The sequence below is a fragment of the Molothrus aeneus genome, chromosome 9 (genome assembly GCF_037042795.1).
Source record: "Molothrus aeneus isolate 106 chromosome 9, BPBGC_Maene_1.0, whole genome shotgun sequence".
Classification (NCBI taxonomy): domain Eukaryota; kingdom Metazoa; phylum Chordata; class Aves; order Passeriformes; family Icteridae; genus Molothrus; species Molothrus aeneus.
In genome coordinates this window covers 17,206,261-17,217,358 of record NC_089654.1, presented here as the reverse complement: position 1 = coordinate 17,217,358, position 11,098 = coordinate 17,206,261, and the positions used below count along the sequence as shown (strand labels likewise).

Sequence of the window (11,098 nt, the reverse complement as noted above, 5' to 3'; positions counted from 1 at the left end):
AATTTCACCAAAAGAAAAGGCCTCTGCTGGAAGGCCAAAAAGCTGATCAGAAAGCCCTAACAGGACATTATTCATTATTAGTGTAAATATGGGCAAATACAGAAACATACACTGCTTCACAAGCTAACCTTGAGACTGGAGAATTAACATTTGGGCCAGGTTAGACATTCTGGATTTTTATGCTGAAAAAAACAAAACCAAAATTATTTGCTTCTCCAAATAGGCTGGCATTTCTTTCAGTACATTAATTTCCACATGCTCTGTAACCATACAGAATTCATGAAAACATTTCCCAACATGAAAAATTAATCAGATCGCAAATATAAAGAACGTTTAAACTAACCTTCTGTACCAGAAAGCGATCAGGCAGTGCTTCAGAGTGACAGAAGTTATGCAAATTGGTTCCCTCTACTAGCACAATACAGCTTGAGGAAGAAAAATCTATTAGAAACACAATTCAAATTCCCAAGCTGATTGCAAAATTAGAATTTGTGGCTCACTGTTCCGTTTAACATGAGTTACGGAAGAAAAAAGCCACTCCCCTCAACTCTCCAGTACAGAAGGATTTTGGTCAGTGTGGTCTTCCAGAAGTCTCCTCATCTTAAAAAAGAAAATACTCCCAAACCATAATCCTTCAGGATTTACCCGGTGTGTCTTCACTGGAACCAGCTGGTGTAAAACTGGAGTGCTGCCCTGACACTGTTTCAGCCAAATGCAAAGACAGCCAGAAGGGGCAAGCATTTGGATGCTTCTTCTGGGCCTTTTAGCTCGGTGTCTGTCAATGACTACCTGTTATTGGAACGCGTCATGAGCACAATTCAGATGGTTCCTCTCATTTATTGAGCCTGAACAGCAGCCATAGCCCGGCGCGGCCGCGGCTCGGGGGGTGTTACCGAACCCGGGCCGCTACTACCGGGCAGCGCCACGTGTGCCTTGGGTACTCCCTTGGGCGCGATGCCGGGTCGGGCTCCCGCGGCCGCTGGCCCTCGGGCCCGGACCGACACACGGACCCGGGACCGACACACGGACCCGGCCCTGCTGCGGCGCGACGCCCCCCGAGCCCGGCGGCGCCGGGAGCCCGGCCCCGCCCCCAATGGCCCCGCCCTCTGCCAGGCCCCGCCCCCCAGAGCCCGGCCCCACCCTCCGGCCGACCCCGGAGACGCTGCCCGGCGTGCTGCGGCCCGGCCGCCGCCAGGGGGCGCCTGCCCGCGGCTGCCCCGCGCCGTGAAGGCAGCGCGAGGCGGGGCGCGCTCCGCTCCGTGCCGCTCCCGCGCCGGGCCCGCCCCGCCGCCTATTGTCCCCGCGCCGCCCCTCGCCCCGGTGCCGGTGCTGAGTCACGGCCGGCACGGTGCTGCCCGGGGCCGCAGGTGTCGCGGAGAGCCCCCCGGCCACCGCCTGAGCAGCGCCATGGGGACCGAGGGCGCCCGTGCCCTGCTGGAGCGCGCCGGCACGCTCACCCTGCAGACCGGCAACCTGCTCAATTGGGGCTGCCTCCGCAAGAAGTGCCCGGCCACCCCCGGCGAGGAGGTGAGGGGCGGGCCGGTGCTTCCCTTCGGGGCGCTCGGCGGAGGCCAGCCCTGGGGCGAGGGGCCCGGGCCGGGCCGCGGGCGGGCTGGCGGCTGAGGGAGCGCTGGGTGCCGCTCCCCGGCGGTCCGAGCGCGTCCGGAGCGGGACCCGTTCCGGCGGCGCACGGCTGGCCCGGTGCCCGCCACGGCGAGGAGGGGCTCTGGCTCCCGAGCCACCCGCTTGCCGGTGCCCTCGGGAGGCGCGAGATGGGAATGGTAGAACAGAGTTTTGCTTGTTTGTTTTCGTGCGTTCGTTGTGTTCTGCCCTGTTGGGAGGCCGGGGCCCCCGGAAGCAGTTTGCTCTGAGAAGGAGCGAGCCCAGCCTTCTGATCCCGGGAATGAAGGATTAAAACACTTACAAATCTAAGTGCTGTCTGTAATGGCAAAGGGGATCCCTTATACTGTACTAGTAAGATAAAAATATGCATAGGTACGAGCTTGCATTACAGATTATGCAAGTTAGTTTAATTTCTTCATAGAGGCAGATCTTGGGAAAAGTAGCAGTTGTCTTCTTTGAAGCAGAGAGCTGTCATTCTTTGTTAAGAAGTTGAAAAGAGCTTTTTAATTATCACCTTAAAAGTATTGCCTTTAGCGGTGTGTGTCAATACTTAGAATAGTTCTCATAAAATGTCTGGAGATGCTGTGGCCATGAACTTCAGAACCACCATATTTGCTGTTTCGTCATGGCACAGTAATCTCAGAATCACTTAATAATGAGAAAAACTATGGGTTTGGCTGATTATTGCTATGTAGTCAAACTAGTGATAACCTAGAAGTTAGTTGGTTGCATATTAATCATGCACAAGCAGAAGAAAGGCAGCAGGGAGGATGATGTAACAAGAAGGAAGAATTCATCATACTCTTGTTGAGCTGTCATGTGGTTGTAACGTGACCACATAACGTTTTATTTGACCTGGTTGCTTATTAAACATTCTGTGATCTGTGTGAAATAGGGCTGGATTCTGTAACGAAGACATAGCTGTGTCATGCTGGGCACCCTTGTGTGGGTAGTTTCTGGAGGGCTGTTAAGTAGAGTGGCCAATGTGCATAACTAATAGTTAAGGTACTAAAATTCACTTGTTTACAGAGGAATCCACTGGCTTTCCAGAGTTGGTGTACTTCCAAAAGCAAATAAATGGGATCATTTGCAATCAGCTTTTAACTCCTCTCTTTGGGGTAGTCAGTTCTCAGTGGCAGAATGTAAGCTAAAATTTTGCAAACTGTGAATGGCAGCGTTAGGAGATGCAGCTGTGTTGGGAAAAGCTGATCAAAGCAGTGGAATACACTGCTCTTTCCACATGGCCTGAGGGCAGGGGAGTGGTGTGCTTGGGAGTCGGAGGCGGGTGCATAGGAACCGCAATAGAAATATGTCCTGTGGCAGCTGCAAAGCAGCGGCATATAAAAATTTAGTACTGTCTCACTTGCCCTCAGAAAGGAAAAGATAACAATATAAATTGTATCAAAATAGGATTAAGAGTTCTTTTATTAAAGGGTTATTGTGCTTAACTATTTACTGGGATGGTCAATTCTTGCCTTTTGGGTCCAGGGGTTTTTATAGTGTTTTAAATGATGGAAAGAATGTATAGTATTTCTGTTCACAAAGTATTGTTCCTGTATTGTGTCTGATATCAGGCAGGGATGTTGACTTCTAGTTTGTGCATGGTATTAGAGCTCTCTTGAGTTGGGTGTCATGGGAAATGGCTGCTTACTAGTACACAAAGTAGGTATGCACCCAGTTATAAAATACACTGTGGAAAGTGAGGTAAAGCAGCAGCTGGTGGAAGTGCTCCTACCTGTGGCAGGTGGCAGTCAGACAGTACCTGTGCTTAACTCCTGGGGTGGATCAGAGGGAAGCTACAGCACTGCTACAGCTGCAGCACTGGTACTGTATAAAATTAGTTAGCTGGTTTAATAGTTATGTCTTACTATGTTCAAGAAAAGCCATTATCAGAATCTTAGCCAAGTTTATTTTGCATCTGTGGATGAAGGAAAAATGCAAGTGTGGCATAGGATCTGTAGGTTCCCCCTACACTGATGGAGGACTTAAAAAGCATTAGTGGTTTTGCTTAGTGCAGTAGGTGGGCAGTAAATGGGAAGGGTTGTATGCATCCTAAAAAGAGAAGGAATTAATACAATGAGTATTTAGGGGTTGATTGTCAAGTCTCATTTCTACAGTGTCAGGGCACTTACACTCTTATCTGACTGCTCTCTAACTTAGGAATTTCTGCACAAAAAACCCCAAGCCACCCCATGTCCTTGTTTGCTTAGCATTGTACTTTCCTTTTAAGATGGCATTGGTCTGAGAAATAACTACAGTACTTGTATTACTGCTAAAACTCTGTGGAAGAGGAGAGAAAAATATGTATGTAAACCAGTTTGAGCAAGTTTCAGCTAGAAGCTGTGAAGGAAGAATCTTCTGTGGGGTGGTGTCATTAGTTCAGCTGTGCAGTCTGTCCTGCCCATCTCTGTACTGTTGTGTTTGTGTGTGGTTGGAACATACCCACGCTTCAACATGAAAAAATGTTTTGTAGGTGCGAGACTGCATCCAGAAAACACTGACTGAGTGGAGCTCAAAGATCAGCCAAGACCAAAATCAGGTAGGAGAGGTGTTATGCATCTTATCCATCTTCCATGTGACATCAAAGACATAGAGAGTTGGTTACGCTTCTAAAACTTACTACTGAATCTTGTTCCAATAATTCTAAGCAGTAATTTGTATTTTCTATATTAGGGTCATATAAGGCCTTTCATATACTTTCATTATTTTGACGTCCCCTCAGTGATCAAGAAGTCTTGGGTTTACTTGCTTTCTGTCTTTGCATTTTCTACTATTTTTGTTTCCAACTGCTTTTTCTTTTTTTTTTTTTTCAAATTACCTAAAAACATTCTTCAGGAGCTTACTGTCTCCTCTTGACGTTGCTCCTAAGTCTCATGTACTTACTACAGGAAACACTGGAGGTTCTGGAGTGTTCTGTAGCTCAAGCTATAGAAAAAATAAATCCTGAAGAAAGGGATGAGTTGAAAGTATCAGGTAAGAACACAGTCAAAAATCCAGTGTCATGGAAAGGTTTCATATGAAGTCATTAATAGGATATTCAGAGATGGGGTTTTTTTGCTTTCTTTTATAATTGCAGAATCAAATTACACTGTTGCACACTGTTCTTAAACATTGGCTAAGAAAGTCTTGAATTCATATTTCAGATTTTAAAGCAGCTCAGCATTTTTCTAGTTTAACTTGCATCACCTCAAGATATTTTAAATGTATTTCGTGAATCTTTGACATTTTTGAAGCAAAATATTACAGATAATACTGGAATTAAGAAATAGCATTGGAAGCACATTTATTTGCATAATTTTTCCAGGTTGAATATGATGAACTTGAAGGAAGCAGTCCAAACTAACTCTAGTACATTTTGAGTCTCAGTAAGTTGTGAAGAAGTCTGTTTGTACTATTACATCTGTTGTTCTTACACAGGTTGTTACTGTTACTGCTTCACATCTTGATGCTTTACAGCTTACTCCATCATCCAGCTGGATGATTTCTTGTTCCGAGACTGCACAACATCGAAATTTAAGAGAATAGTGTCTTTATTGGGCAGGCACCTTTCAAAAAACTGGGTTTTTTCCAATTTTTTAAGCAATCGGTATATATTTTAAAAATCTTTTACCCAAAAACTCATTAATAGTGACTATAGCAAAAGTAAATGGCTGTATATTAGTAATACCTGGCTTGTTTAGTTATTGATTACAGTTTGTTTGAAAATAGCAAAGCTTTTCATCGTTGGATCAAATTCTTCATCAATCAGAGACGCAGTTGACCTGGGTAAGTGTGGAACTCAAACTTAAACTAGGATTTCCTTTTTACTCTAGAACTTAGATGGAAAAAGTTCTAATGTTATTTCTAAGAGGTGTATTTGGTCACTGTCACAAGTATATCCTGTTTTCCTATTAAGAGAGACTTAATCGAGTCTATTTGCACAGTAGCTCCATCAGTAAACTTATTAAATGGATCACTGTGACCTTGGATCCACAAACTCAAATCTGATTCCTTGCTACAAGCAGAAGCAAGTTTCTGTTCTTTCACACAAAACTTGTTAAAAAGTAAATAGCATGCGAAGTTTTAATAGCAGTGATACAGCCATTCTTGCCAGTTCTTGTTAGTTGCATTTAACATCATGAACTTTGCTACTGACTGAGTAGTCTTTCAGAGATTATTTAGGAAATAAAATAATGCTGCAAGTAGCTGGTGAAATAGTTAGGTTTTACTGAAAATGCCATACAGTGTCTCTGCATAAAGTTCTGTTGGCCTTAGGTAGCAGTAATTGTGAGCAGCAATGAACTTTACTGTTTTGGAAGTTTGTTGGGCTTAAGGGGTGACCAAACAAGAAAGGGCCAGATACCATTATTCTCTATTGATACCCCAGAGAATAGCTTATTTATTGTAATTTTTACCACCATTTGTCAAACGTACAATAATGGACTCCTCCTCTTGAAGAAAATAATTAGCTCAGCAGTTCTTCTCCATTCACTGTGCTTAAGAGGCCTCATGACTTGCATTTTTCCTAAAGCTCAGTGAGACTCCAAGACTTGCACTTTTCTAACTCCTCACACATATCAAGTAGTTTTCCTAACCCATGTCCTGTACTTTAGTTACAGTTCAGAGTGAAAGCTACAAATTTTAAAAGAAATGGAGAGTGAAGAAATAGAGACTTGTTTATCATCAGTGTCTTCAGAGAAAAATACAGTTTTAACATTAAAAAGGAGGAAAAAGCTTCATGCTTTTGTTCATTTTCTGATTGTTTTGTTTTTTGCTTTCCCAAGACCTGAAACTGAATCGTGGTCTTCACCTGTATTCTTGAATCTTTGCTAAAAAGGTTGTGTTATTATTCTTGACCTGAAGCTCTTCTTGAATGAAGAGCTAGCAGAGTGAAGCAGGAGGTGTGGTTTTTGCTAAATTTGAAGAGTCGTGCTGTTTATGTTCGTATCTGATAAAAGATTTTGCAGTGTTTGTTCTTTTTCCTCAGCATGTTCTGCCCTCGGAGTTGCTCAGTTAGACTCAGTCATTATTTCCCCACCTCCTGTTGAAGATGGAACTAACCTCTCCTTGGAATATTTGCAACCTTATTGGAAAGAACTTGAAAATCTAGTTCAAAACAAAAAGATTGTTGCCATAGGTGCCTCTGACCTAGATAAAACACTGTTAGAGCAGCTGTATCTGTGGGCACAGGTGAGAACCAACTTCCTACTCATAGCATTTCTTAGGACAGAGTAACTGCTTGCTTTCTTGGCTGACACATTGTTACAAACTTCTGTTATAAATGGTTTTTATATAAAATATTAATTAGCCCTGTTATTTTCAACAGTTTGTGTATGGTCATAATGTTCAAGATGGGGGAGGCTCAAATATGACTGTTGTTTGTTCAGTGTTCTTATGTACTGACCAGCAACAGCTGGAAATCACAGGTCTGTTCAGAAGCAGGTTCTTTGAAGTACTGAAGGTTTGAGGATTGAAGAACTGGAAGTTTACATGTAGGAAGGAGTACAAACAGTACTCTTAAACCTTCGGATTTATTCCAGTGACTCTGAAAATGTAGCTGTTTTCGTTTTAAGCTGAGTTACAAAGGGAAGGATTTCCCCTTGGAGAAATGATGTTTTAATGGTAAGTGTAAATGTAGAGAGGAAGTCAGGCTCTGAATGAAATGGCACAAGACTGCTGTCCAGAGTGACATAGCACCATAAAATGGTTTGAAAGGTCATTTGGTTCCAAGCCTCCTGTCATGGACAGGGACACTTCCCAGTAGACTACGTTGCTGAAAGCCCCATCCAACCTGGCCTTGAACACTTCCAGGGATGGGGCAGCCATCCAGCACTTCTCTGTGCCCTCAGCACTGTCACATTGAAGAATTTCTTCCTAATAGCTAAGCTAAGCCTGCCTTGTCAGTCTAAAGTTATTCCCCTTGTCTTATCACCATATGCACTTGCAAAAAATCCCTCTCCAGCTCTTTTGTGGCCCCTTTAAGGTACTGGAAGGGACTCTTAGGTCTCTCTGGAGCCATCTTTTCCTCTCTCAGCCTGTTCCCATAGGAGAGGTGCTCCAGTCACTTGATCATCTTTGTGACCCTCAGTGTTTTATGTACACTGATAGAGGGCAATAACAGGATTTGATGACCACCTGCATGGTGATCATGAATGCAGTTTGTGAGGAGAAAGTCATTGGAAGAGCATCCCTTTTAACTTGATCTGAATCAAGCACTTGCCTGGAAGATTGCATGGCAATCCTGGCATGGAAGATTCCATGCCTCCTGGCATGGAAGATTGCTAATTAATATATCCCTAACAAAAATGGGTTTGGATTTTTAAATTTGAAGTATTTTTCAAACTAACATCCCTATAATGTTTTTACTAGAGGTGAGGGGAAGTAAAGCTGCTGCTGCTGTTTCGGGAGTACAGCAGACAGAAAGCCAGAGTGCAGTGAGTTTGCACTCATCTTGATATGGAAGCACCTGAAGTTAGATCCTACTCCTGTTTTGGGCTGTGTGCTGCAGGGAATTGCAGGTGTTGCAGCTGCCTATATTAATTAATCATGCAGAATTAATTAGCCTTGCTCAGACTTCAAAACAATGGTCAAAGGCAAATTGTTCAAAGCAAAATTTCTGTTGTAATAGAAGATGTGAGGGAAACAGCTAATATAAGTACATTAGTATTTTTTTCTTATAAAAATATTTTGTTACTCAGGTGAAACCAAGTAGTAATCAGGTGAACCTAGCTTCCTGTTGTGTGATGCCACCTGATCTCACAGCATTTGCAAAAGAATGTGACATACAGCTGCTAACTCACAATGACCCCAAAGGTAAGACTTCTCTGATTAAGTTAACAGAAGACTTCTAAATGTATTTATTCAATAGAAAATCAGGAATAATCTTTTCCTGAACTTCCGGGTTTGTTAAATTTGAGGCCTGAACCAAGGATTCTAAAAGTCTCTCCTTTATAAAATATTTCTGTTACGTTAGAGTTGCTTCCTCCCCTCCCCCCACCCCTTCTTGAAACAGTCTTGCAGCCTTGGATAATTTCTTGAAATACTTCTAATCAGAGAATATAAAATAAATAGAAGAACAACCTACTGAGCAATTTGTAGTACGTTTATTTCTAAGAAAAATGGAATTCAATGTATTGCTGAAGGCCAGTAAATGACAAATGAAAGTGTACTTGCCTGGAACTTGTGAAATAGATTAGATAAAAATATTAAAGGCCAGTTGATTTTTGAGTAGTTTGGTAATATTAGATCTGTAAAATTATTATGCTTTAAGTGGGATTCTTTCAAAGTCTTGACTTCTTAAAATAATGTCATTACAAAAAGAGTTGAAAATTCTTCACTTTTTAATGCAATGATTTATTTGCTAAATGAATTAAGAAATTGGAGGCTTTCCTTTGAGCTGTATAACTGAGTTACCAGTTCTCTACAATACTCTGCAATATGACATTCATTTCTCTCAAACATCATCAGTCTTCTTCACTTAAGAACACCTTAAGAGTGTTGGACACTTTAACACCTTGTTGGAATAATAAAAAGTCTTAATATTTAGTTAAGTCCTTCCCTACATTCTTGGTAACGATTAATTATACATGATGATACTTTTCCTTCCTTCTCCTTTCTTTCCCCTTGATCCCAAAGAAAAAAAGTATGTGAAGCATTTCTTATTAAGTATGTACTTCATAGTACCACTGTTAGAACTAATGAATTTCATCAGTGCCTGAGCAGGATTTATCACTGCTCTGGCAGCATGCAAGATGAATTTCCATTCAATCTGACAATTTCCATTCAATTTCCATGTCCTCTGAAGTCCAAATGCAACTTGCATTTTAATCAATAGTATCCAGTGAAAGTCATGAAATTCAGGAGAAGAGGATTTGATAGAAAACAGCACAAGTTGTGATTCCTTTATGTGTTGTTTGCTCAGCCTAACTGTTCTGTAATAGTCACCTGAAGAGTATCGAGACTTTTTGGTGAGCACTCCTCGCCAAAGACAGTGTTCTTTTGATGAACATTCCAGAGGATTTGTGCTTGCCTTCTTTTCTTGTTTTGTGGCATTTAAGCCCATTTTTCTTAAGGCTTTCTGGGCTTATGGTTATTATGAGCTCCCTTATGGGAAATACTATGAATGTTGACTTTACAGTGACTGCAGAGGTAACTCTGAATGCTCAGTACTTTGCTGATTTCAGCTTTACTCACCTCTGGTTTGTCTAGCTAGCTTCTCAAATCTAATTTTCTTTTTCTCCCACTAATGACTCTGCTGATCAACTCAATTTGATATTCCTGAGTCTCAGTTAGTTTTGTGCGAAATACTCAATGGTGCAAAAAAGTGTCCTGGAGATTTATTTTGTAATATTCAGCTGCTTTTATCCTAAATGCATTCTGGAAGAGTGGGTCTAAGGGGTTTATGGTACCACTTAAGATCTTGACTGTAGGAAAAGGCTTTTCTTACTAAGTGTTGCTTTTTGCAGCTGTTTACATGATACTGTTTTAAGCACAAATATCCCTTTTTAACTTCAGAATTACTTTGTGAAGCAAGTTTCCAAGAAGTTCTCCAGGAAAGCATCCAGAACATGAAAGCCAACAAGTGGATTCCTTTATGGCTTCTGCGGTATTCAGTCATTGTTAAAAGCAGAGGAATTATCAAGTCCAAAGGCTATATCATACAAGCTAAAAGAAATGCATCTTAAAACACTGGTTTTTTGTTTTTTTTTTTTTTTTTTTTTTTTTTGTAAAGGCTGTTTAAATTTCTTTGGGATGGGGGAACATTGCATTTTTCATAGAAAGATTTTTACAGCATTTATAATGAACTACCAAAAGTTGTAATTATTCAGTGTGATGTCAGTAGGAGTGTCTGTAATGTTCTAACACTATTTTTCTTAACTATTGATGGGTTCATTCAAAATATGAAATATTTTGGGGCTTTTTTTATTGAAAATATCTGTAGAGTAACAGTTTAAAATAATTTCCTTTTTATGACCAGTTCACTGTAAAAATTATCATTATATTTTAGCTGCCATTAGGTAGCATGGAGAAACATATATTTTTTGTTTTTTTAAAAAACAAATTTCTCTTAAATCATACTTACCTGGTGAATACCTGGTGAATACATTTCAAGCATTTAAGGACTAGCTTTTATAGAAAATTGTCATTTTTTTAATGATTCAATACCCCCAAAAATTAAGCTGTTATCTCATTACTTGATATGTATATATAGTCAAGTCAGCTATTTAATTTGTGGGCATGGGAAAATTGGTTTAATAGAGTGGAAAAGACTCCTATGATTTAGAAGAAAAAGCATCTTCCAAATTACTTTCTGATTGTTACTTGAATTGCTTCTGGCTTCTTTGTGCCTCGATACGCTTCATTTAGTGTTCACACAAGTGTGATGGCATTTTTACTGTTTGAAATAGAAAATGTATTAATAGTGAATGTTTAAAATAAGATTTGAAAACAAGCTATGAAGAAATCTGTTCATCAAAAATTGTGCCTGTCTCCTTCT

At 41.2% G+C, this 11,098-nt stretch overlaps 1 protein-coding gene across 1 annotated transcript; it reads left to right on the top strand.

The window, feature by feature from the left end:
* Positions 1–1,311: 1,311 nt before the first annotated feature.
* GCLM (glutamate-cysteine ligase modifier subunit) lies at positions 1,312–10,287 on the top strand. Its single transcript, XM_066555793.1, has 7 exons — positions 1,312–1,527; positions 4,097–4,162; positions 4,512–4,596; positions 5,332–5,388; positions 6,590–6,792; positions 8,301–8,415; positions 10,117–10,287. Exons 1-7 carry the CDS (start codon positions 1,408–1,410, stop codon positions 10,284–10,286), a joined length of 816 nt encoding a protein of 271 aa, XP_066411890.1. The 5' UTR covers positions 1,312–1,407; the 3' UTR covers position 10,287.
* Positions 10,288–11,098: the final 811 nt, after the last annotated feature.

What these genes read in the sequence shown, in the direction of transcription:
- GCLM (XM_066555793.1), top strand. Translation starts at nt 1,408, where the DNA reads ATGGGGACCGAGGGCGCCCGTGCCCTGCTGGAGCGCGCCGGCACGCTC. An exon ending in CGGCCACCCCCGGCGAGGAG is followed by an intron (nt 1,528 to 4,096) that starts GTGAGGGGCGGG and finishes AATGTTTTGTAG; the next exon opens with GTGCGAGACTGCATCCAGAA. An exon ending in GGATGAGTTGAAAGTATCAG is followed by an intron (nt 4,597 to 5,331) that starts GTAAGAACACAG and finishes GTTTGAAAATAG; the next exon opens with CAAAGCTTTTCATCGTTGGA.